Here is a 27671-nt window from a genome sequence, read left to right on the forward strand (position 1 = left end):
TGCAATTCTAAAACTTTAAAAAAATGAGAAGGATGCCCAAACCTACAGATTTGTAATTAACATTTAGCACTACATGTCGCCACTGGGTCATTCTGCCATGTAATGTTCTTATACAAATATGTTCTTTTAATCAGATTTCTCAGTGTGATAAATATATTGTCAATATAGCATGATTTAACACATGTGCCTTCTACTGCCAATATTGAATATGTTCTTGCAAAATGAAACTATTTTCATCGACAGACAACATGGCTTTAGTGGGTCTCTGCGTCATTTGGTGCAACGGGTCAACTAGTTTAAAGTTAAAGAAATGAAGAAATGTAGGGCCACAAAGAATAGAAAGGATCGTGTGTGCAAGTCGCGTTCGGATGTCATGTTGCTGGTAGGCGTTTTGGTGTAGCAAAGCACGGGTTGTCATGCTACCATATGCACACTAATGTTTTTTTTCCGTTGCAACGCTTGGGCATATGTCCCAGTGTTGCTTAATTATCAATAGAACTTTTTTTCTCTCTAGAAAGAAGCATTGCATAGGTATCATTAGTTGTTGTGGATCAATTGGCATGGTTATCCTCGGTCTAGCACGCGATGTGCTCCGGGCGCGACGACACTCCCTCTGGTCAGATCCAAACGTTCGGCTTCGAGCTTCGCCTCGCTGACAGCCCAAGAGAGCATGACGTGAAAATTTAGAATTTGTCATCCCCTCTTGCTGTGACCTGCTGGACCCGGGAAATCCCCTCGACCATTTCCCCAAGCTCCTCCCCATCCGCCGCCCGCCGCCGCTGCCTGGTCGCGCGCGGCAGCCGCCTCCCGGATCGCTACCCCATCGCCGGCCACCGCCGCCAGCGACGACGGCTCCATGACTATGATGACCCCTTCCCCTCTCGAGGTACGTGCCCTATCTCCTCACTCGCCTGATCTCCCCGGCTCCTCTCGCCCCACTGCCCCTTTCCGATCGGGGGTCTCCTCTTTCTCCATGGGTTTACGCGCACCTCCCGGATCTGAACCCTCACCCTCCGTGCCCCTCTCAGCAGCAGCAGGAGGACGAAGAGATGCTGGTGCCACACCAGGAGCTCTCCACCGCAGACGCCGCGCAGCCAATGGAAGGTGAGACTAAGAGCCTTGCGATTTACCCCCCAGCGTGCTTGTCCGTCTGTCACGGCGGTGTGATTGCCGGGTGTTTGCATTTCGACCTTTTACTGATCTTGCACGCGTGTTGGTCTCGGTGGTGCTCTTTTTGGCTTTGCTAGTGGTGGCGCAGACGGAGCCTACGAACACGGCGGAGAGCCAAGCACCTGAGGACCCGCAGACTTCCCGGTTCACCTGGACGATAGAGAACTTCACCAGGGTCAGCGGGAAGAAGCACTACTCAGATGTGTTTGTCGTTGGTGGATTTAAATGGTGAGTTTTGGACAACTTGCCATTTTGATTCGCTGTGAAAATGCGTCTAATGTGGGAGATGTTGGATGTTGAAGGTACTGATGGATGTGCTTGTTTTGGACGTAGGCGTGTGCTAATTTTCCCCAAGGGAAATAATGTGGACCATCTCTCGATGTACTTGGATGTTGCAGACTCGGGGAACCTCCCTTACGGATGGAGCCGGTATGCTCAGTTCAGCCTAGCCATTGTAAACCAGATCCATCAGAAGTATACAGCACGCAAAGGTATTGCTTTTCTTGGATTAATGCTGTAATCATAGTTTTTAAGCCATCTGTCATGGAAGTTTCAAGGGAATATAACCTTGAAGTCTTGAGCTGACGTGGAACAGGATGAACCCATTGATCAGTTAAGATTCTGTGCATGTACTGCCGCGTGTTATCCGTTTGGCTGTGCAACTGAAGCTGTGCACGGTACATGCCTAGGCTATCATGCAATAATGATGCTCGATGACACAACCCCCTTTTTTCTTTCTTTTGGTGAGATGGAGCACATTCGTGTAGATCAAGATATACAATATTCATAACTGATGTATCACATGCAAAGCAGACATCTTTCTTGTAAAGTTTGATATAAACCTTGTCTAGTCTTCACTTCGATGTCTAAGGATCGTTCAACTTTTATACCTGGGAGCTGGATGTTTCTCAGCTGTGCATCTCTTTTTTGTGGGTTCTTGGTCAGTGGTCAACATTGTTAAAGTAATTCAATTATTGTGTGGACTCTAGTTTGACGTTGTATTTCTATGGTACTGGTGGCGCTGAAATTGTTATATATATACAGGTAACAGTTTGGGAATTAATTTCATGAAACTTCTTTTAGGTTATCCGTAAATCACAAATCACAAAATTTGCAGTTGATCGTTTTCTTTCTTTTGAGAAACTTACTCCCTCCGATCCACAATAAGTGTCGCAGTTTTGAATTGTGGATCGGATGGAGTAGTTGATAATTTTTATAATGCACATTAGATTATGTTCTATCACGAGGAAAAAATCCTTATATTTCCACTCATATTGTTTTAGTACTTCTCGGTCAGTTATTGTTGCTTGAAGCCTGAACCTTCAATTATTTTTTATCATGCATTTAGTAATGGTATAGTGATTGTTAGTTTTGTTCCATGTCACGCACTCGATTGTGCCCTCATGCTTTCAAAGACTCTTTTGGCTTGTTATTTTATGTGGTAGCTAATGAAGTTCGATAGTAGCGGTGCTTTGGTGATATTGTGAGTTTTTAAATATTTCTGCAAAATTTCTCTGGTTAAGGCTGTATGTTGGTCCCATGTTTGGCAGATACTCAACATCAGTTTAATGCACGTGAGAGTGACTGGGGTTTCACATCTTTTATGCCTCTGAGTGAGCTGTATGACCCAAGTAGGGGCTATCTCGTGAATGATACTGTTGTTGTTGAAGCTGAGGTTGCTGTTCGCAAAATGATCGACTATTGGACTTATGACTCGAAAAAGGAAACAGGTTATGTTGGTCTCAAGAATCAGGGTGCTACCTGTTATATGAACTCTCTTCTGCAAACCCTGTATCATATACCTTACTTTCGGAAGGTGTGAGACCTTGCTTTGTCGTACCGCACATGCTTTGTTGTGAGTTTGAATTTTGAACTAATTTTGAGTCAATTCATTGATTTTCTTCTTAGGCTGTATATCACATGCCAACTACTGAGAATGACATGCCATCTGGGAGTATTCCTTTAGCCCTGCAGAGCCTTTTTTACAAGCTCCAGTATAGCGACAATAGTGTAGCTACAAAAGAGTTGACTAAATCTTTCGGGTGGGACACCTATGATTCTTTCATGCAGCATGATGTGCAAGAGCTCAATAGAGTTCTATGCGAGAAACTTGAAGACAAAATGAAGGTGGATGTTATATTAACAATTACCTCTATGCCAATTACTTGTCATTAACTTTGCTTTCTCCCCAGGGAACTGTTGTGGAAGGAACAATTGAACAACTATTTGAAGGCCACCACATTAATTACATTGAGTGCATTAATGTTGACTATAAATCTAACAGAAAAGAGTCCTTTTATGGTAGGACCTATACTTTGAATTGTGTTTGCATTTTATGTGCTATATCCATCTATTATTTAATGGTCACTTATGCTGGCCTTGCAGATCTACAACTTGATGTCAAAGGTTGTCGTGATGTTTATGCATCATTTGATAAATATGTCGAAGTGGAGCGTCTAGAGGGTGATAACAAATACCAGGCTGAACAACATGGCTTACAGGTTCCTACAAATCATGTTCTAATCATGGCTTTGAACCTGAATCTTAAGTTGCATTATCTTTGTTGTTAAATATTTTGGAATATTGGTGTGGTACATTGTACATATGAATGGCAGGGTACCTTTGCTTGCTCTATTAATGGTTACTTTCTAATGTTTCTAATGTTGCCTTGTGATCATGAGGTCACGGGTTTGAGTCCTGGAAACACCCTCTTTCAGAAATGTAGGGAAAGGCTGTGTACAAAAGACCAAAGTGGTCGAACCCTTCCCCGGACCCTGCGCAAGCGGGAGCTACGTGCACCGGGCTGCCCTGTTTTTTTGCTTGCATTAGTCAATACACAGAGATGGTTTACTTGATAGTAATTTTGGATAAAAGAGGTGTTAGTGTTGTAGCTGACGTTGTCTACGGAGGTTGTAGAGTGGGATACTCGGAGGACGCATGGGCCGTCACCGTGTAGGCGCCGTGGTACAGTAGAAAGGTAGTGGGGAAAGATTGGAGAATTAGAGGGGTAGAAGAGAAGCATAGGCAGGAACTAGATATTTCATTTCTTGCCTCCTTACAAGGGGGAAACATCCTTATATTGACCCTTTAGGTACTTCAACACACGCTGGATACTTCTAGATTAGGCTGGGTCCATCTAAGAGACAACTGGACTCTACCCACAAACAGACTCTTCTACTAGGACATATACACCCTGGATAATTCTGGACTAGGCTGGGTTATTCTAGGAGATAACTGGACTTTTCCCACAAACAGATTCTTCTACCAGGACACACACACACACACACACACACACACACACACACACCCTGGATACTTCTAGACTAAGCTTGATAGACAACTGGACTCTAAGATGCCACAACAGTTAGGGTATGCTTGGATGGTGGCCAAAACTTACCCTACAATTTTTTTGTCATGGTTAGTTCATTTTTCTTGCTAACGCTGGTCAACATGTGGGGCAAACAAAAGGTCACCCATAAATTTGGCTGGCCAAATATTTGGTAGGGCAAGCGTTGGATAGAACCAAACATACCTTTAATTCTCTACTACTCAGAGATTCAGGAAAGCTGCATTGATGGAACCGTTCCTTTCTGTTTAATGAAGGAAATTGGTGTAATGGTTATATTTCTCTGATTTTCTGTTTTTGTTTCCTTGGCACCTGAATTGCAGTCAATCTTTTTTGCAGGATGCAAGAAAGGGCGTACTCTTTCTTGATTTCCCTCCTGTTTTGCAACTTCAACTGAAGCGTTTCGAATATGATTACATGCGAGACACAATGGTTAAGGTTGGATTGTGGTTACCCTTTTACCTTTAATTGACATCTTTTGTAGGGTTGACCTTTTTGATTTAGATTCTACAAAATAATGGTTATCATAACATCATGGTGTGCATTTGGATATGGTATGAAGGACTTTTGTGTATTAGATTGATGAAACATAGAATGTCGTGTCGATACACCTGTTGCACTTACTTTTGGGGCTACTGAACCTGTTTGTGCATGAATATACGACTGATTTATTTTGTAATTGCATTGAAATAAGCTTAATGTGCCAGCATGAGCACTTTTTTTTTCTGGCAGAATCAGGTGGTTTCTCAGGGAAGTAGGCAAATGTTAAACACACCGTTACAGCCGGTGTTTGCTTTATAGAATTTTGGTACAAAGATGATTCTGATGGTTTACTTAGGTTGACGCTGGTAGCCTAGTACCATGCTGCTTCAATAAGCATTTCAGGGATACTTGGATATCTTTCTGGCTGAAAGTAGTCATTACAGTTCACACCTCATCCTCTTGTCTTGTGTATTAGCCATTTCTAATTGGGACGACTGTAGAAACCGGATTCACTAATTGGTAGTAGAATCCTAGCATGACCTACATGCTGTAACACACTAATACATCCAGCTTGCAGTTCCATGCTTACTTTCTAGATATTCAAATGAGTACTTGTTTTGCTGTACATACTTTTTCTCATGCCAATGCCATGGGGTCATCTTAACAAAAATATCAAAATATACATGATATAAGGGGATCCAAATATGTAATTGTTTTATCTTGGGGTGTGTTTGGTTGGTGGCATCAAGTGGCATATAACTGGTCGGTTCCATTGTTGGCACCTATTCCCGCGTTTGGTTGGGCAAGAACACCGATTCCTCAAAAGGGAATACACCCCTCAGATGCGGAATGCGGTGGTTCTTCCAAATCGGCGGAATGACAAGGTTCTTGGTGGATTAGTGTGCTCTCACGTCTGTCTAGCCTATCTCTCTCAACTGCGCCTCTCTCTCTCTCTCTCGCATTTCTTTAGCGGCGCGGCACCACAGAGCATAGGCGGCGGCGGGGATGGGTAGAGTACTGGTGGCGGGCTAGCACCTAGCAGCAGCCCCTCCTTCTCCTGAAGTCAGCTCCTCCAATGGCGGTGGCCGGGATGGCGCAGACCTGTCTCTCCTTCACCAGGGGTGGGGCGGCGGCAGCCAGGAATGGCTCATCCGAGGTGCTGTGGCGGTACGTCGAGACAGCGAGCAGGAAATAGGCGTCCACCTGTGTCCGTATGGCGGGCAGGCAACGGCGTCAAGCAGCAGCAGCATCAGATCGCGTGGCGGTCGGCTCGTCTCCCTATCTCTCTTCCGGCGGCGGCGAAAGGGGCAGTAGCCAGCCGGCCGGTGGTGGCCACACCTGGGCAGCAGCAGCATCGGGCAGGGAGCGGCTGGGGTGGCAGGCAGCGTAAGTAGCAGAGAGCAAGCAGCGGCCGTGGCAAGCAGCAAAGCTGGATCGAGTGAACTGATTGTTTTTTTCTAGCTTGGCATTGCCCTTGCAATGCACGGGCAATTATCTAGTGACGGACTCCGACCCTTCCCCGGACCCTGCGCCAGCGGGAGCTATGTGCACCGGGCTCCCTTTTTTTGGCATTGCTTGATTACTGCTAGATCTGTGTGCTCTATGTTGGGATTGATGATTTTTTTTGCTGCCACTAGATAATTGCATGTGCGTTGCAAGGGGATATAAATATTCTAGTACCTTAGCCGTGATTTACCTGCGCATGTAAATGTGATTGTGTAAATAAATGTTTATAAAATCCTGCCCATGATTTACCTACCTAAATAAAAATCACTTATTTGGTAAGATTTTATTGGCTTACCAAAGGAAACATAATTTTATTTGGCAAGTCAATAAAAGGTGGGACAATTAAGACGGTTTCAAGGAAAATTGGTGAAAAAAACCAGCGACAGGAGGGAAAAAAATCAAAACGGAGAGAGGGAGAGGAGAACGTACGTAAGGTTGGAAGAAGCACTCTGCCTGGCAGAGGAACACTATTCTTTTTTTATTTTTGCTGTCATTAGTACTTGTGTGATCTAGATTTTGTGCTTAATTAAGATTTCTTGTCTATTCTTATAATAGTTGTTGTGATGATGAATTTTACATAGACATCAGATTATATGTGGATGATAAATCATTGTGAAATTGAAATGTATTTTGTATAATTTGTTGTTAAACATAAAAAAGGTTCTAATTGCTCATATTGTACATATGCATGTGAGAGGTAATCTCAAAATCCATTCCATTCCAACTCTCCAACCAAACGTTGAAATATAACCATTCCATTCCACATTTTATCCCCAAACAAACTCAGGAATGGAACCAACCCATTCTGGTGGATTGGAACCATGACATTCCATTCCTCTTCGTTCTCAAACCAAACACACCCTTGAGCACAGCCCATAGAGTTAATCATATTTGAAACCATTTAATGTGAGATCCATGCCATCCTATCTTTCATTCTGTATGAAATTGGCGACAAGTTACTTACCCATTTTGTTCTCTTTGTAACCTTTCATTAGGAGTTCTCTCTGATTAACATTTTTTGTTTTTGTTCATTTGATTTCTGTTTGCGTTTTGGTTGCCCAAGTAATTAAAATCATATTGTTTGCTCATTTCTGTTTGTAGAAATGTTTGGAAGGATGCTTATGAGTTGCTAATAAAAATAACACCTACTTCTGCAGATTAATGACCGTTATGAGTTCCCACTACAACTCGATCTTGATAAGGATGATGGAAAATATCTTACTCCAGATGCAGATAGAAGTATTAGGAACCTTTACACTCTTCACAGGTAATAGGTTTTGTCTGACATTTTGGTACACGTTGTGTTGTTCAGTCATTTCTTTGAATGATTTATTATACTAAAGGGAACATCCATGAACAATAATCTTTGATGTATGTAGAAACTATTAATTCCAATAAACAAATCACTATTTTGTGCAGAACAGTTTGAAATGGTACTTTGGAAATTTACCTGTTAGTTTTGTAGTTTACTTTCATAGTCACAGTTCCATACGAGTTCAAATGTTACTGCAATAAGTCTCAGATAGATGTGATCTGTATTTTGTTGGTGCTAATGTTGGTCACATGCTTTTATTCAGTGTTCTTGTTCATAGTGGAGGAGTACATGGTGGTCACTACTACGCTTTCATACGACCTACACTCTCAGACCAGTGGTGAGTTTTATCTTTGGAGTTATCTTTCCTTGCATCTCAGTACTTGTACCTTAGGAAAAGACTATTTTGGGTACTGTTTATTTTTGTTCCTGCTGTTACGCATCACCAAATAGTGTGAAGCAGCACAAGGTTGTGGAGGAGCAACTCCACCTTGCTGCTACAAAGTGTACATCACAAGTGTGGAAGGAACTACTTGAACAAGTTGCACTAGATATCGCTCTAGAGGCGGAAATAGGCCAATGTGGTAGCAGGAGTTCAATCCAAAACTCCTAGAGCACAAGATCTCCTCCAAGATTTTAGATAAGAACACCAAATTCTATTATAGGTAGTGGGGGTGCATAGCCTGGTTACAAACTAGAGGTGAAGACCTCTCTTTTTATTGGGCTTTGGGAAGCCTTCACATCTGACCTACTTATAGCTAGAACACTCTAGAAAACATTACTTAAGATTCAACATTCTACTCATAGGAATTGACAGACTGAAGAGAAGCAACAGATGCTTTATAGGCTGGAGATAATGCTTCATAGAAATATAGTTTCCAACATCAATGACATCGAACCCATACCTTTTCTCTGGTATCTCTGCCGTTGCTCGAGTAGTTCTCCTCAGCAATTTGCCCATCAGTTGACCCTTCTGTAGCTCCCGACTCTTCAGCCTGATCCCCATCAGAGGAGATGAAAATTACATCAGCACTATCCTGTTGTTCCGTCAGTGGTTGATCTAGTTGCCCTGAGCTGCTCCTCTTGCTCTGCTGTCCACCTCGGCACACTGGCAGGCGCGCTACCAATTTGAGTTGGTGCACCAACCTGCACATCACCAGTGTAGGTCGAGGCTTGTGTCACATGAGCCAAATGAGTTAATGTGCTACTGCTCTCCCCCTCTTGACCAATTTCACCAACTCGAGGAAGAAAAAGAAAGGATAGACACAGGAGAAATTCAGTCCATTTCATTTGCTCCAGGAACAACTTCAGTACATGACACTCAGTTTAATAGTATGGTCTAATCACCCTTATCATTGATGAATAGGACCCACTTGGCAGCTCCCTGATCCTGCTCGTCATTTCTTTCTTCTCCATGGGTTTGAGATGGGTATACAGTGTTCAAATTAGCTTCTGTGCACACTTCCTATTTTGGCTGAGTATTCAAATTAGCTTCTGCTCACATTTCATATTTTGGCTGCATCGGCATCTTGTATTTAGTGCAACTGAAGGATGGCTTCTGACAGAGTTACTTGCATGCAGTCTGCTAAATAGCCTGCTTGCACCGTAACGTGTTCAACGAGCTGTGACACCAAACCACTTTGTGTTCCTTTGCGTACAATTATGTTTCCTCTCTGATTGCTGTACACCTGAAAGCAGTTCAGCAAATGTTGTGTGTTAATTTTTTTTTCTGTTTTTTTTCAGGTATAAATTTGATGATGAGCGAGTAACAAAAGAAGATACTAAAAAAGCGCTTGAAGAGCAGTACGGGGGCGAGGAAGAGGTAAGTTTTTTTTTATCAACAGTTCATCCAGTATATGACCTGTTGGTTCTAGGGATTTCGCTCATCTTTTATGTGTATGACACCTTCGTCTCTCTTTTGTCTTCTTTTGGAGGGAACAGTTGCCTCAAGTTAACCCTGGTTTCAATAACACCCCATTTAAGTTCACAAAGTATTCAAATGCCTACATGCTTGTATATATTCGTGAGAGTGACAAGGAGAAAATAATGTGTAATGTTGATGAGAAGGACATTGCTGAGCATTTGAGGGTGAGTCATTATATTCTCCTCTCTTTCTAGTCAGTATGGTGTACTCCTTTTGTAATAGTGAGTCAGTTCAATTGTTCTTTTGCAGATAAGGTTAAAGAAAGAACAAGAAGAGAAAGAACACAAGAAAAAGGAAAAAGCTGAAGCTCACCTCTACACCATCATAAAGGTCTTGTTAATTGCTAGTGTCAGTCATACCAGTTAGCTCTACTGGTGCACTCCTTTTAATATTTCTCTATTTGAAATAAATTAACCTTAGGTTGCTCGAGATGAAGATTTGAAGGAGCAGATTGGGAAGAATATATATTTTGATCTGGTGGACCATGAAAAAGTCCGTAATTTTCGTATACAGAAACAATTACCCTTTAATTCATTCAAGGTAATATTTCTAAAGCATAGCTCTATTTTCTACCACAAGTTTTTTTTTAGAACATGCAAACCATTGCATGTATATGCATTAGATAGAAAGAAAAGGTCTTACAACAGTCATGTGGTCTACCACAAGGTTTCATCGCTAAGATTTACATGCCTACTTTTAACATAAGCGCAAGCCCTTGCAAAAACGATCTTTCGGCGAGTGCTCATGATTACGCGCTTGTTGTCCACCTTCCGTCTCGTGGTCGGACTCCACTTCTTCTATATGTCGACTGCATGATCATCACCAGCGATGACTCTTGAGTACATTGCCTTTGTGAAGGCTCGTCTTAGTGAGCAATTTCTTATATCTGATCTCGATCCTCTTGGCTGCTTTCTTGGGAGGTTTCTTCTATCTCTGATGGCTCCTTGATCTCCCAAGAGAAGTATACCCATGAATCCATGATCTTCTTGCTTGTGCTGCTCTTATTGATGAGCGCATTGTTGAGACCCCGATGTAGATGAACGTCCACCATCGTGCTTCTTACGGTGAGCCTATATCTGAACCGACGCGCTACCGTCATCTTGTTGGGAGTCTTGTCTATCTGGTTGTGACTCATCCCGATATTTCCTACCCCGTTCACATTATGTGTCAGTTCGTCTCTGCTCCCACTTCGGTCCACTACAATCACCTCCTTCGTGTTCTACGATATCTTTGTGGGACTCTCTCGCTGTCTCTTCTTCCCACGCTCTAGTTCGTTCTGTCTTCAGACCTATTCGAATGCTACTTGGGCTAGTGATCCTTCAGATTGCCGGTCCCTTTTTACTTATTGTGTTTTTCTTGGAGTTTCTCTCATTTCCTGGAAGACGAAGAAACATACTGGAGCATGTTCGAGTTCAGAGGCTGAGTTGTTGTACTCTCTCGCCGTCTCTTATGACTTGGCTATGGTGGTTGCTTGAGGATTTTGGTGTTTCTATCACCACACCTGCTCCTCTCTTGTTTGACAGTACATGTGCTATCAGTATTGTGTGCGACCCTGTGAAGCATGAGCTCACCAAGCATATTGGTGTTGATGCTTCCTTTGTGCGCATGATCAGGTGATTGCTCTTCAGCATGTGCCTTTCGAGTTATAGTTGGTGGATTTCTTCACGAAGGCACAAACTAGAGCACAACATGCCTTTTTGTCTCTCCAAACATACTGTTGTTGATCCACCATGAGTTTTGGGGGGGGGGGGGGGGGGGGGTATTTCCTGTACATGTATATATACTGCCTATGGCCCCATGAGAATACAAGTTGGTATTTCTCTAACATAATCTACATTCATTTAATCAGTTACGTTTTTGGTTCATTTGGATCTCTTTTTTATTTTTGCCAAATGTGCTGTTTCATAGGAGGAAGTTGCAAAGGAATACGGCATTCCGGTACAGTCTCAGCGCTTCTGGTTGTGGGCTAAGAGGCAAAATCATACATACCGGCCCAACCGTCCGCTGGCCCCTCATGAAGAAGCACAATCAGTGAGTCATAAACTGTTTTGAAAGATTGGACTTGTAACGTTTCAATTATATTGATGGGTGGAAAACTATTTGTTTGGTGTTATTTGCTCGATATTTCCTTTTTCATTCTTTCTGGTCTCTTGCCGTCATGTCAATGCAAAATTGGTTAATCTGATAGTTCTGTTAGTTGCGAGCACACATAAGTAGCAATTGGATGGTAAGTTGGTAACTTAAATGGAAAGTTGTACACTTCTTACTGTAAGGGCTGTTTGTGGTCATCTCTCAAGTACGTATATTGTGGTGCATTGGTGTATTTGATCTCATAATCCATCAATTCGATTGAATTGCTAAAATGAGGTGTCAGTGCAGTAAATCACTATGACTTTTTGAGGTATGATTTATTGCTCCTATGTTTGTTGCTCTTTGTATGTTCTTTCATCACAATTCATACCTATACTAGAGCAGTTTGTATGGCCTTCAGGTCTGTTTAGGTTGAAGATGGTGGATAATGCCTTGGCCTTTTTATTACTTTCCGTTCTATTTTATTTGTGTTGTGATTATAATATAGTATCTCATTACTTGTCACGTGCTGCACAGGTGGGGCAACTTAGGGAGGTATCAAACAAGGCACACAATGCTGAGCTGAAGCTATTTCTTGAAGTAGAGCTAGGATTGGTATCGTATAAATCAGTTTCAGTTTATTGTTTCTTTTGTGTACATATTTTGCCTATTTTATCATTAAACTAGAGATGCCTGACCATGTCTTATTGTTACCTGTGTAGGATTTGCGCCCAATTCGTCCTCCCGAGAAGAGCAAGGAAGATATTTTACTTTTCTTCAAGCTTTATAATCCTGAAAAGGAAGAGCTTCGGTATATCTCCTCTCAAGGATCAACTTCTTTTTTTGATACAAAAGACTCAGACACTGACATCATTTTGTTATACAGTTTTGTTGGTAGGCTTTTTGTTAAGGCTTTGGGAAAGCCATCTGATATCCTGACAAAACTTAATGAAATGGCTGGATTTTCCCCAAATGAAGAAATCGAACTTTATGAGGTGAGTGCAATATTCAGTTATGTACAACTATGTTTTATTTCTCTTGCTATGTATGCATTCTTGTACTCATTCCGTTGTGGTTAATTGCTAAATTGTACCTTGTATGGAAGTTAATGATCTTGTGGCATACATGCATATACCTATAGTAATTATCTTCCCTATATGAAAATTCTGAGCTTTTTGTAATTGTTATGCTGCAGGAAATTAAGTTTGAGCCTAATGTGATGTGTGAACATATTGACAAGAAACTTAGTTTCCGATCTAGTCAGGTTTGGGAAAAAAAAATACTCGTTTTCAGATACAAACTTCTTTCAGGTCTGTAGTTATAAAAGATAAACATTGATTCCTCCACTTACTCTTTCTTGTGTTAGCTTGAAGATGGGGACATAATCAGTTTCCAAAAGCCATCTATACCAGGTGGCGATACTCAAGTGCGCTATAAAGATGTTCCTTCTTTCTTGGAGTATGTTCATAATAGGCAGGTATACTCAGATACAAGTGTAGTATTTTCAACTTGACTCGTTTGCTTTGCGCCAGTCTACTCTACCGCACCAAGTGTTGTGTTTTCAACTTGACTCATTTGTTTTGTGCCATCTATTCTACCATTACCTACGTAAGTACTTATAATCTTCTTGTAAATGTGGTATGATGTTCTTCTCTATGTAGCCATTTACTTAGTTGGGCAAGAGTTGGGTGTTCATGGTAAGCTTGAATCTCCAAGTCGAAGTACCAAAACAGTTTCAGAACAGAACTTTTAGAGAACCTATAGACCTTAGGGTGTTTTCATGACACTATGTTCCTTACAATAATTTCTTAGATTTTGCTATATTACGATATATCCATTTTCTGTAATTATATGATGGTATATCCATTAGGTGTGCACTTGTACCTAAACAGAAGTGCCGTGTGTTCATACTAAATATGGGCATGGGCCGCCCAGCCCGACGACCCGGCCTGGGCCTAGGCTGGGTTGAGTTGGGGTTGAGACCCGAGCTAGGCTCAGTCCTCAATCTGCAGCCTGAAAGACAATTTGGGCCGGGCTCAGGCTTAGATTTTCAGCCCAAAATAAACCCGACCTGGCCTGAACTACCTCAGATCTAGATCCAGCCTAGTCCCCAGCCGCCATATAAATCTCCCTCTGTCGCATCACTCCCCCCCCCCCCCCCCCCCCCCCCCCCCCCCTAACCCTAGCCTCCACACCAGATCTGGAGTTCTGGACCACCTCTCCCCCAAACTACCAAGCACAATGTTCTCCCTCCCCACACAACCAACCTTGCAGCGGCGTCCCCTCACCTCGGCGGTCCTCCTCACCACCTCAACCAGACAATAGTGGTGGTCGACGTCTTGGCGCTGGGGACACAGGAAAGCCGACGAAGTTGTGCCTCAACCGGAGGGCGGCGGCGGTCGCCTCCTCCCCACCATGCTCCTGCTAGCCTCACATGCATTGCTGCACAGAGTGCGTTGCCATCCTCCCCACGTGCTCCTACCACTAGCCGATGCTCCCGTGCGCAGTGGCTTCTCCCATTGGCCTCTGTTGAGTATATGAGCAATTTTCCGTGAAGTTTATTCCAGAAATGCGGTAGATAAGTCATGATTGTTTGGCAAGAGAAACAATAAAAATAACGTGGTTATTATATTATTATCTCTCTATGCGCCAGGGGAAATAAACATTGCTGGTGTGCCAGTGTACTAAGTACACAAATAAATATAGGGAAACATGCACTTTATTGATCTCTCATTAGAGAAACAAAATTACAAGACCCCTTTACATATGCGCACTCCGTGGCCAACTAGCGCGGCCGAGATGACTTGGGTGATTGTGAAGTTCTTGTTCACGGGGCTTGGAGAGCAACCGATTAATTACGTCCGCGAGTCAAAGTCGCGGACTACCTCCGATTAAGCTGCTGGAATGGTGGTCGTCTTCAAGTCTTGTCTTCTCCAAGTGCTCGGTGTAGAGGATGGTGATGATGTGGTGGACTAGAAGGGTGGAGTGGTGCATCGGTTGCTCCGACGATGCTTAGCAGTATCCCTCCGGCTTTGTGGATGTTCGATGATGAAGTTGTCTCTAGCTCAAACAGATGGGCGGCCTTCGCCTTATCGGTGCTCGGCCTAGTGGTGTTCGCCTCGTAGGCTTCGGATATGGTGGCTTGCCTTTGCCGTGTCGGTGCCCGGCAAGATATGGAATACTTCATTGGAAAAAGACATGTTGGTGAAGTGGCTTCACCTCGTCTGAGCTTGGTCGATGTTGGGTGTGTGTTCATGTAGAAGCTGAAGTAGGCTTGAGCCTTGCCGTGTGGCGACGCTGCTTGATGATAGACGACAATGCAAGCTTGACAATGTAGACCTCGGGGCGTTGGAATTAGGCAAATGACCTCTGCTTGGTGTAGACGGTTGACGTAGAAGAATGGTGGCGTACGGGTGCAGTCGTCCGCGCAGGCGATAAGTCGGTGAATATGACGACGTCATGTTGAAGTAGGTGTCTGGCGCGCGCCAATGTAGACGACGTCCTCACTAGATGAAGATTTAACGTAGATGAATGACGCCGTGCCAATGTAGACAATGTCCCCACCAAACGAGGAGTTGATGTAGAAAGATGTCAACTGGTTAGTGTAGACTGATGGTAGTGTGACGATCTAGTCGACGTCCACGTCAGGTGCGAAGTAGATGAAGATGGCAACATCATGTCGATATAGTCACCTTCATCGAGCTGAAGGTTGATGACGACGGCACCGACGCCGTTCCGTGCGATGAGCTAACGAGCTCCCGGGGCGGTGAAGATAGGTGTTGATATGTCGAGTGTCGCTGTTGGTGATGGCGGTGGCTCATGTGGCAGCTCGGTCGACGACGACATGGTAAAGTCGATATGCAGGCAACATCTTGTACCTGAAAATATATATGTGCATGTAGTGGAAGAAACATGGTGTAACGAAGCCACGTTCTAGTGCCATCCCCGTGGAGGTGTACTTCGCTGCCTCGTCCTCTCTCGCCTGGCGCATCGCCTTTGCACTTGTGTTGACATAGAAGTAGCATGTTGGTTTAGATGGGAGAAGGCACTACTGGTCTGCTTGTGGATGTACGTCTGGGCATGGGTGAGAGAAGGCATGCACTGTTGGTCTGTTCCTGGCGCGCATCCGTTAAGGTGGCCATACATCCGTTATGGGCGCATGTGCCTGGAGGCAGCGAATGCTCGTATCCAAGGCGAACGACAGTGTCGCCATACCCGTTATGGATGTATGGCCGCCTTAACGGATGCGCGCCAAGGATGTATGGTCGCCTTAACGGATGCGCGCAAGGAACAGACCGACGGGCAGGCCGCACACGAGAAGCTCCTCTATCTTTGGCCGTTAGGGCCGCGACGAGGCTGGATCGCTCGCCGGCAGCACCGTCGTATGATACATATTTGGCGATGTAGTCTGAGGGCAGAGCTAGCAGTCTGCTGCACATGGGCCAGCTCTGATAATCCCACCATCGTCTCCGTTGCTATTGCCGTCGTTTGCTCGTTGGATGTGCTGAAATGAGAGAGATAGTATGGGAGAAATAGGGAGAGAGAGAGGATTAATTAGGCAGGCATTCCATTGAAAAAGATGGGACGCTGTGTGTGACTTCATTCTTCTCGTTGAGGTAGATGGTGGTGGAGCCTTGACACCGGCCTCCTCCTCCCGGCGCGTGTGCAGCTACGCTTGTTCACCAGGTGGATGCCTGTGCTGCTTCACCGGCTGGATGTACGCCCTAGTCGCCGGCGCGCGTGCTCTGGCTCGGCGTGTTGTCCGCGGCCACCTTGGACGCGCGCGGACGCTCAGTCTTCAATTTGTTGGGCATGCTCTGTGTCACTGCTCTCGGCTGTATGTGTACGCCTCCCGGCTGTGTGTGTATGCCCCTCCTTGGATGCATGCTTTTCAATTTGTTGGGGCGTGCTCTGTGTCGCTGCACTCGGGTGTATGTGTACGCCTCCTGGCTGTGTGTTTATGCCCCTCCTTGGATGCATGCTTCACTGTCCAGCTAACGGGCTTTGCATACCTAATCTGCCTAATGAAGAGGTTAAAGAGAACAGTAGAGATATTAATCAATGTGCATGGTTCCTGCGTCGTTCGGCCTTGATGCAAGTCTTGACGTTGCTAACACTGAGGGTCTCATTGATGCCGTGGAGATGGCACCGGGGCTTCTTTCCTGAATGTCTGTTCTTCGGCCGTGTGTGCCATGCCGCAGCCTCCTCTTTGTGTTGCCCCGGCGGTGCCATACAACCATGGGCTGCTTTTGGTTCGGGCACGTGTGCCATGCTGATGTCAGTGCGTCGTCCGCGGCCGCTGTGTTCCTTAGCTGCCTCTGTACGCCGCGTGCTCACTGATGGAAAAAGGCACCATGGGCCTGTTTCAAGCCGCATGCCTGTCGCTGTACAGCGTCATCTGCTGCCCCGCGGCCGCATTGTGTGTGAGTGCACCGAGTGCTAGGGCCTTTTCCGCAGGCTCCTCCCCCCTCTCCTCCCTCCATGCATCTCTTATCCTCCCCCGCTAATCGTTCTGCTCTAGTATTTATAGGCAGAGGGTAGGGCGCAGGTGAGACCTCATGGTTGCAATTTTCTTGGAGCAGTTAAGTTAAGTACGTACTTGTGAGGGTCATCGTTATCTCTTCCTTCATGCTTATCCGGCTGGTCATTAAGTTGTGATGCGCATGTACGCAACTAAGCACGCGGTGCACCACAACCCCTGATCGATCGGGCATGCATGAATATGTGGTCATTTGCCTCTACCACTTGGCCATTTGGTATATGTACGTATATACCAGTACTACTTCACATGTATATCTGGCCATGGTGTGCCATGCATGTATACTGATGTGTAGAAACACCACACATTCACGAATGTGATGGATGCCGCAAACAAGTGTGTTGAACTTGTATGCACTTTATATATTTATTCTTATTTGCATGTAATATGTACAAAATCTCATTGAACAATGATGAACCATATTAATCATGATCAAAATCTCGTCGAACAATGACGAACATATTAAACATGATGATCGAATGAACAAAAGTACTACACATGGTAGACATTTGATAAAAGTAACATGTCCAGATCAATTGTAGTGCCAATAGTCCAAACATAATCCCTAACAAAAGGGATAAGAACATATACAGTGAAATGGAAGAAGAGTCGTTCATGTCAGTAGTTATGTCGTGTTGACGTCGGGGAAGTAGTTGTTGGGGAAGAACTCGGGTGCAGCCATGTTGAAGAATCCAGCAGTCGCGCAAGAGCGCTCCTCGAAAACTTGATCGCCCCTCTCCCGTGCAGGATCACAAGAGTTGTGGTTTCAGAGGCCTGCTGCTCCACTTCACGGTGCACGCCATGAAGCGGAGTGAGAAAGTCGCAGGCGCAAGGCTTTGGAACTACTCCCTCCGTTTCCAAATAGAAGACCTTTTAGATATTCCAATGTGGACTACATACGGATGTATATAGTCGTATTTTAGAGTATAGATTCACTCATTTTGCTCCGTATTTAGTCCATATTGGAATATCTAAAAGGTCTTATATGTAGGAACGGTGGGAGTAGGAGGCATAGGTGTGGTGTCAAATGGCTGCATCTACATTAGAGGAGCGACCTCTTGTAGACCAAAGTGAAATGGCTCCACCAGGGAGACAAAGAAAACAAAAACTGATCCACTACAGGGAGAGGAACAGTCCACGTTAGTTTGGATTTCCACTAGTAAAAAAACATTTCAACTTATTTCCTACTCCTTCCGTTCCTAAATATTTGTCTTTTTAGAGATTTCAAATGGACTACCACATACGGATGTATATAGACATATTTTAGAATGTAGATTCACTCATTTTGCTCCGTATGTAGTCACTTGTTGAAATCTCTAGAAAGACAAATATTTAGGAACGGAGGGAGTACATGACAAAAATAAGGCAGCAACATACATGTGGCATAGGTCCTAGTGTGGCTTAGCTCAATCACGAAACGCAACGCATGTGCGAGGCGAGGCGGGCAGCAGAGGAGAGCGTGTGTGTGCCCTCTTCTCAAGCTCTTAGTGGTCTGTGAAGGAACCAACCTTATATGTTGGTCCAACACATCATGCACAACCGGGGTGGGACTAAACTTTCCACACTGTCATGCATGAATGGGCCATGTGGGCTTCTGGGATTTCCTAGGAATAATTGGAAATAGTGAAATGGGCTAAAATCCCAATAATTCCAACAGCCCCTTCTCTCCTGCTGCGGTGTCCTCCCATTGTCAGTTGCTCCCCTGCGCGGCGGTTCGTCCCGCTGGCCATGGTCTGCTGGCTGCTATACTAGTCAAGTTGATCCAGAAGAGATTGCCGATTGTACTAGGCCACCATGGTGTATTGCTGGATGTGTATGGCCGTATGGTGTATGGTGCTTGTATGTTTGGAGCTCAAATTGATCTGTACAACTTGTATCCGTGTCGTTGTTTGATGTTCATTTTTTTTTACCAATTTCACAGAGATTATGTTCATAGTATGTACCACCTGGAATTTTTTTTACTGTCCAAGTAGAGCTCTCGGGCTTTTGGACTGGACCTTGGGTTTCAGGCTTTTGCTTGGGCGGGGCTTGGGCTTGTACTTACAATATCCGGGCTTTGGGCGCCCAGACTAGGTTGTTGAGGGTCAACTTCTGCAAGCCTGGCCTGAAACCCGACCCGGCCCAAAGAATGCCCAGGTTTAGTTGATACCTTATGTTAGTTAGATCGCAGACGTGCAATACATAACTTCTTTTTTCTGTTTGCAGCTAAACTTGTTCACTGTTCTCCTTTTTTCCCAGGGTCTTGTTTACTATTACTGAGATAAATATTTATTTTGGGTACCATAGGTTGTGCACTTCCGGTGTCTGGAGAAACCAAAGGAGGAGGAATTTTGTTTGGAACTGTGAGGGGTCACAAATCATTCTCAATTTTGTACTTACATATTTCTTTTTAGTCAACTTGAAAAGATATAATAGTTTTCTTCACTTAGGTCGAAGCTTCATACTTATGATGATGTTGTTGAGAGAGTTGCACGCCAACTTGGATTGGATGATCCATCAAAAGTTCGGCTTACGTCTCACAATTGCTATTCTCAGCAACCTAAACCACAGCCCATCAGATATCGTGGAGTAGAGCATCTATTGGATATGCTTGTCCATTATAATCAGGTTTAGCTTGTTCTTTCTTTTGTTTATTCAGGAAGGCCAGTTTATTATTTAAAAGATGTAACACGACCTGATTTCATACTAATTTTCTGCCTACCTTCCTTTCAGACGTCTGACATACTGTATTATGAAGTCTTGGACATTCCACTGCCAGAATTGCAGTGTTTAAAAACACTTAAAGTTGCATTTCACCATGCAACGAAAGATGAGGTTTGTTTGGCTGCCTGAGTGCTTGGTACATGTTCTTATCTCCATCTTCAGTTGCCGCATCATTAATGCAACTGATCTGCCAGGTTGTAATTCACAGCATCAGGCTTTCGAAGAATAGCACCATCAGTGATGTGATCACTGACTTGAAGACCAAGGTTAGCACTCATCTACCATTTCAGATTATTCAGTCCCTTTTTTCTTCTGTTCGGAGCTGAACCTAGAATTGGATAGCCTGACTGGATGCAAATGTGACCCATGGCTGGTATCTATTGAGTAGCTACTCTAACCCTTTATCTCGTGGTTGTATGCTCAACAGGTCGAACTATCCAATCCTGATACTGAGCTCCGCTTGCTTGAAGTTTTCTACCACAAGATTTATAAGGTCCGTGCATGTTTATTTGCAAATGGAGATGGTGCACTTTATACACAGTGCTTCTGTACATCCGGGCATACTCTTTCGACGTTCTTTTGGCATCACTGAATAAAATAATCTTACCTCTATCTGCAGATATTTCCACCTCATGAGAAGATAGAGAACATAAATGATCAGTACTGGACACTACGTGCTGAGGAGGTCCGTGGCATTATCTCTGTTTTGTTTGATGATGTTGACCTGTTGACATACTAGTTATGTTGCACACTTTTTTTTATGTCATTTGTCTTGCACTACATTGTTTCTATTGAAACAGATTCCAGAGGAGGAGAAGAATCTCACTGCACAGGATCGGTTGATTCATGTCTATCATTTCATGAAAGATCCTAATCAGAACCAGGTACCACACTTTCCATATTTCTACCTTGAAAGATACTAGTCTATGGTGAGTTGCATGGAGTAGCTACCGATATGCTGGACCAAAAGAAGCTGAGATTGTTATCATGACCAACAGCAGATTCAGAATTTTGGAGATCCCTTTTTGCTGGTCATCCGTGAAGGTGAGACTGCTGCAGAGGTAATGGACCGTGTGCAGAAAAAACTCCGAGTTCCCAATGAAGAATTCGCCAAGGTAATCCATATTTACATATCCTAATAATTGTTTGGAATGAACTATTCTGCCTGCATGTATTGCTTTGGTATAGATAGAGGAGGTTTGTTCGATTTAGTACGTCTGTTGCTCCAGTTCTGCATACCCAAAATTTCCAGACTTTTCTGGTATTTCCAACCCATGTCTGTTGAGGATATGAGTGTGGAGTTGAAGTGTCAAAATACTTACCTACACCCCCAATCAAGATCCTTAATGGTATTTAAATTGAAATAAGTTACTTGTCAGAAAATGTTTGTGTACATCTGTTATCCAGACAATAATCTTCTATGTGTCTTGTACAAAAGTAGGAATACGCCTTTCTCCACTTTACCGTGTGCGATCCATTTCTATCCCTACTATGTTCTCAGGTAGTTATCTTTTGTTGATTCATGTGTATGGAAGCTGAGGGTATAGATGAAGATGGGGGTTGGTGGTCAGAACACATGAGTGTAACGAGGCCCCCCTCGGACGTACGTCAGGGCTCATTCCTGTCCAAAGAGGCACTGAACTATTGGGGCATTTTTTTGGTTTATTTATTGGTCGATGCGAAGTTACATACGAGGTCCTTTATTTACAGGACCAGCTATGTACTGGTAAACAGACGGCCACTTCTTTCCCACTATTATGTTATTATCTCACCAATTAATACACTGGACACTTAGCCGAACTAGTCAGCCGAACCGACTAAATGCGGGCCATGACTATGACTCTTCAACCACTTCCTTGCCCCATTTTACGGATTATTTAGTCATATTTATCTCTAACTCTTGGCTTGGGCACTTGGAGAGGGACATTTAAACATATAGACTAGGAACGGGGGAAGGAGAATAAAATACTCAGAAATACGACCACCTAATTTGCACCGATATGGATGCACGTATCGGTATAGGGCCAATTCGGATATGGGAATACAGTATTTCTGAAAAGCACCCATATGTCAGGCCACATTCCTGTCCAAAGAGGCTCTGAACTATTGGGGCATTTTTTTTGTTTATTTATTGGTCGATGCAAGTTACATACTAGGTCCTTCATTTACAGGGCTAGCTATGTACGGGTAAACAGACTACCACTTCTTTCCTACTATTATGTTATTATCTCACCAATTAGCCGAACCAGTCAGCCGAACCGACTAAATGCGGGCCATGACTATTCAACCACTTCCTTGCGCCCCATTTTATGGATTATTTAGGCCAACTCCAACGCACGACCCCAAACGGACGTCCGCTTTGTACGGATTTCGTCCGTTTGGGTAGGGAAATGGGGCGGCATCGGCTGTTTTCATGGATGCGCTGGCCGTGCGCCCAACGCGCGGACACATCTGGTCCGCCACAGCCGGCTAGTGCCCGTATGTATACATTCTTTTGGTCGCATTTCTTTTATTTCATCACGACATTTTGATACATTGGAGTACATTCACCAATTCTCTAGAATAGCAAGACCAAAGAAAACAAGAACTACAATTAGACATTTTAAAAGATATCCAACTTTCATAACTGCTCCCACAAGTTGGATTAGTATCTTCTCGATGCCTTCATTGTTGATCTGCGGCTTCTCGATCTTGCATACTTTCTTCTTCGATTCTAAAGTAGACGTTGCTTCGCATCTAGTCTCATCTCTAGCCTCTATTCTCGCAACGAGTGCACGAACATCTATCAAATTTCGTCCTATCAATAGATCGATGTATTCTTCTTCCCAATGCCAAAACTTGCATCCATCCTACACACAAATTTGAGTATAAGCAAAGAGCTGTAAAAAATGTGCCGAATCCGGGAGCACAACCGATGAACAAGCACGCACCCCATCGTTTTTGCACTTGATGAACACCCATCCGGGATGTTCCGGCGTTGTAGATACGCAGTGAACAACCTGCCGCGGGCTGTCGTCGCACTTTATGAGCGGCAAGGGTGAGCCGACGAGTTGCTGGGCCAGCACCGAGCCCGGACAACGGCCGGGCCTTTGCCGACGAACCGCCAACGGGATAGATCCGAGCGGCTAGCGGCGGAGTCAATACCTGCAATGCGGCATGGAGGCGTTGCCGGGGCCGTGCGGTACGGTACCCAGTCAATACATGGCAAGGCGCAGCCTCCCGCGGCCGGGTACGCTCAAATCCGGCGGCCGGGCTGGATAGCGAGGTGGCAGAGAAAATTGCGGCGGCTATGGCGGGGGTAGGGGCCCGGCCGGCAGCCGGGCTGGACAGCGAGGTGGCCGAGAAAATGGCGGCGGCTATGGCGGGGGTAGGGGGCTGGGGGCGGCTGGAGGGGGGAGGGGAATAGAAAAAGGGCCGTCTGTATCGCCGACGGGCGGGCCAGGGGAGGACAAAGGCACGCGTCCCGCCTGTCCGCGCGTGTCCGTTTTGATGCAAATGCGGCCCAAATTTGGGCGGGGAATGGGTCGAAAGCAGACGAAAAACGGACGTTTGTCCGTTTGCTCCCGCGCGTTGGCCTGCATTTTGTGTCCGTTTACTCCCAAATGGTCACGGCCGGACCATTTGGGGTTGTGCGTTGGAGTTGGCCTTAGTCATACTTATCTCTAATTCTTGGCTTGAGCACTTGGAGAATGGAGAGGGACATTTGAACATATAGACTAGGAACGGGGGAAGAGAATAAAATACTTAGAAATACAACCGCCTAATTTGCACAGATATGGATACACGTATCAATATAGGGCCAATTCAGATATGGGAATACGGTATTTCTAAGTACCAATACAGGGATACGTTTGACTTATTTCAAAAAATAATGTTAAATGTGGGACTCCAGCCCACCACCTGCTAGAGCTGCCTGGTGCCTGCTCCGGTGCACCGCCGCCATGAGGTAGCTGCTGCTAACAGAGAGGGAGAGGGAGAAAGAGAGATCTGAGCTGGCTTGCTCTCAGCGAGCTGCTGCAGGTTCCCTGAGCTAACCGCTGTGTCACCGCCGGCTGCTGCATCTGGTGACGCTGCATGGCCACGCAGTCTAGGTTGGGACATGGGAGAAAGATTTGATCGGGGGGCATCGGGTCGGGATGGCTAGCTTATGCTGCCCTTAATGGGCTGATGATGGGTTGGAGGTATCCACAATGTATCCCTGCACGTATTGAGAATTAAAAATTGTTTTAATGCTATATCAGGGGATACTCAGCCGATACATATCCAACATGTATAGGGGACGCATCGGTTTCAGATATGTACCGATACGGGTACGATGCTCCAGTCACGTATCAGTGTTTTTGAGATAACCACTGGATGATCAGCTTTTGAACAAAAAAATTACGAACTTGGTCCATGGGTTAAGTTTCTAAGCCGGGTATAACCCCTTTCCATTATAAGCATAAGGGACATACAACCATCCGTCCTCCGACCAAGTTTAAAGGAAACAAAGAAAGGGGAAAGTGAGTTCAACGTATCGCTGGGAAACCCACTGCAAGTGCCCGTCATTGAAACACTTGATATGGGGTGAAAACCCGATGACACCTAACAAGAAACTATCCAAAAGGCAGGGAAAGTTCAAATGAGTCTAGGAGAAGCTCACAAGCGAGCATAGGCAACCAAGGGCCCGGTCATTCCTGCCAGGGTTATGCATCCCCGCATCTTCCTCCCATCGTGATTGTGCATGGTTCTAGTGAATATAATATTTTCCTCTGCCAACATGCATTCCTGACCCCGATGATTCTTATTTGATCAGTGGAAGGTTGCATTCATATCCATGAATCGTCCAGAATACCTCCAGGATATTGATGCTGTGTCTGCACGCTTTCAGGCAAGTAGTTATTTAGCATGTAGTCTAAATATGTTCACGTGATGAGGTTTTTCTTCTGATCTTACAGAGGAGAGATGTCTACGGAGCTTGGGAACAATACCTTGGTTTGGAGCATACTGACACAACACCCAAAAGGTCTTACACAGCTAATCAGGTAGGCAGTGCTGGCTTATTATGCAATACTTAAGAAAAAGGAGTTTTATGTGTTCTCGAATTTTGTCAGTGAAACATGCATATTTAAACAAAACCGGATTTAGTAAAAATCTAGGCTTCCTGAAGCTGCCTTTATTATTTACTTTTGCAAGAGACCTTAATTGATGGAAAAGTCTCCGATAGCATAAGACTAACCTAGTGCACGCATATTACATGAGCTGAAGCACACACTTCAAATTTATTTGTAGAAATAACTTCTGTATTTTAAAAAAGAAATTATGTAACGTCCATATTCAAGGGAGCATGCGGACAAATGCTTTAGCTGGGGGTGATTTTGTCCATGCGTAGAGTTTACACGACTAATTTCTGTGTTATTAGAAACTAGGGTGACCTACTATGTTATAAATTCACATGAACTATTGTGCCGACTTGCCCCGTCCTTTAACTGTCCTTTGCTTGGTGGTTTGGACTGCAGAATCGACACACATATGAGAAGCCTGTGAAGATTTACAATTGAGAAACCTTCCATCTGGGCCTCATCCGAGAAAGTATGCTAAAGAGGCCAAGTGACCTCAACAGAAGGGAAATACTGTCAAATATATGGTCATTTGTGTGCCATGGCCTATATTACTTGCTACTTGTTGACAGTCGGTGCTGTGGTTGGCAGAAGGATATATTCTTTGAGGCTTTCCCTCTTGCCTGCTCCCTGACAACGAAGCAAGCATGCTGATTTCGTTGTCCTGAGTGTGATAGACCCCACTAGGATAGATGTTGCTTCTTTTGTGTAGAGCAGAGCTGGTACATAAGAAAATGATTTTGGTAGGGGCATGTATACATGGTTATAGCCGAGACTGATTGCTTTATTTGCTGCTCCGGCATTGGAACAATGGGATAGATTGTATAATGGGTTTGTGGCTGGTTCCAGTTTTTTGTGTCCATTGTGAATGTAGGCAGTAACTTCAGCAGAAAGTAGTCTCATGAGTTTCAGCACAGCCCGTGTTCTTGGCATTGATTTGATTTAACCTAGGAGATACTGATGATAGTTCTACAGACGCACTATTTTTCTCCCGCCTTGTAGAATGAGAACCAAGTAATTATTTTGACCCAAATAGCTTTAATTTAAATCCTTTTTGAACTTAAAAGGTGGCTGTTCAATAGTAGGTGAATTCTGACAAACTAAGGTATAATTTCAGTCTTGTGGAGATAATTTGAATATGAGAAATGCTGAAAATACATTCTTCTGATTTTTTTGAAACTGTCTCCGGTGAAAAGACTCCCCACCAGAATATATTTCAAGAAAAATTTACGGAACAAATGTAGGTAAGACGGGAGGAGATTATCTGATGGGTAGGCGACCGGTTCTCACCGTCTATAGGGTGGGCCTGGAGATTATCTGCGTGAGGGGGTTTGGTGAAGAGGCGCGTGCGGTGGCTCCGGGTCTGATCTAGGTTTTTGTGGGCCTGTGGTGGAGGGGTCCTTGTTGCGTGCTCTGCAGTTTTTTTTTAACACAGTACAGATGCAAGCAATAATACATACATGTATATATTGACCCCTATGAACGCACATACGCACATCCTAACCTTATGAGCACCTTCGAAGGCTGAGCCGGCATATCATCTTGAGATTTACGAAGTCATTGTAGGCGTCTCGTCGTCAACGGGAACACGTCTCCTTCCACTGAAAGCGCATCGCTGAAAATCTTGAAATAAATCTAGGAATAATGCGAGCATCAAGACTTGGGCTGAGGATATCACCGTCCACCTAACCATCCAACCACAGGTTGGTTCGCGCGTGCTCTACAGGGTTGAGATGTGACATTGTGCGTAGAGGTGGTTGGCGGGATGGGCTGATCGAGTCATGTGTTTGGGTGGGCTAGGCTGCTGGCGGAAGTCATATTTCAATTGTGGCCGGAGTTGTTCATATTGGCGTCTACGAGCATCGTTCCCTTTGCAGTCCTTTCACCCTTTCCCGACGTTCTACAGTTTTTTAAAGCACCACCAATAATCTCTATTTATATAGAGATAAGTAATGAAAAAAATGACATTCAACAACTTTAAACCTAACTCTCAGTAGCTACCTGAAAATGTGGTCTGGACCTCCCATGCTAACTTTCAAAGTATGGTACCATGTCATATGACGAATGTTACGTTGGTTGTTTTTTGTTGTTGTCATTTTCTTACACCAGCATCAAGAACTATAAAAATGTAGTATGACGGACATGCTGGCAACGTTTATTTGATTGGGAGATGTATTTTTTGAAAAATGAATTAGCCGAGACGTGCGTTGCACGTGCAAGCTTACTACAGTGGGAACCCTAGATCCGGCCTTACGGATCGCCCTTGACTACGCTAGCGGCTTTGCCCGGCGCCGTATTTCCTCTTGGGGGCGTCGTGGTGTTGGACTCGGTCAGAGGGACTCAAGCATCATGAAGGTGGTCGACGGCGGCTAGCGTGACTTCTCCGTGGGAGCGGGAGCAGAAGAAGCATTGTCCATATGCAAGGTGTGTTAGACAAGTTATGTCGGCCAATCTTGAGGGACCGAAGCGACACATGTTTGCTGAAAGTGCTATCAAGCACTTAAGATAATTTTGGTGTT

At 44.5% G+C, this 27671-nt stretch overlaps 1 protein-coding gene across 4 annotated transcripts; it reads left to right on the forward strand.

Annotated features, from left to right (window-relative positions):
- Positions 1-539: 539 nt before the first annotated feature.
- LOC109770527 (ubiquitin C-terminal hydrolase 12) lies at positions 540-26066 on the forward strand. 4 transcript variants are annotated; one of them, XM_020329234.4, is made up of 32 exons: positions 540-886; positions 1032-1104; positions 1248-1398; positions 1504-1661; positions 2721-2986; positions 3079-3297; positions 3363-3471; positions 3556-3671; positions 4856-4954; positions 7663-7772; positions 8083-8157; positions 9561-9639; positions 9759-9905; positions 9991-10071; positions 10162-10281; positions 11650-11772; positions 12349-12426; positions 12534-12622; positions 12698-12806; positions 13007-13075; positions 13178-13288; positions 19637-19692; positions 19780-19957; positions 20063-20164; positions 20248-20319; positions 20481-20546; positions 20673-20738; positions 20854-20937; positions 21052-21168; positions 24849-24923; positions 24991-25077; positions 25552-26066. In XM_020329234.4, exons 1-32 carry the CDS (start codon positions 857-859, stop codon positions 25591-25593), a joined length of 3357 nt encoding a protein of 1118 aa, XP_020184823.1. In that variant the 5' UTR covers positions 540-856; the 3' UTR covers positions 25594-26066. The 4 variants fall into 4 exon arrangements, with proteins under 4 accessions (XP_020184823.1, XP_073356193.1, XP_020184822.1 ...); XM_073500092.1 differs by having other exon boundaries at positions 21055-21168; XM_020329233.4 differs by having other exon boundaries at positions 543-886; positions 1029-1104.
- The last annotated feature ends 1605 nt before the right edge of the window (positions 26067-27671 follow it).

The sequence above is a fragment of the Aegilops tauschii genome, chromosome 5 (assembly GCF_002575655.3).
Source record: "Aegilops tauschii subsp. strangulata cultivar AL8/78 chromosome 5, Aet v6.0, whole genome shotgun sequence".
In the NCBI taxonomy this organism is placed as follows: Eukaryota; Viridiplantae; Streptophyta; class Magnoliopsida; order Poales; family Poaceae; genus Aegilops; species Aegilops tauschii.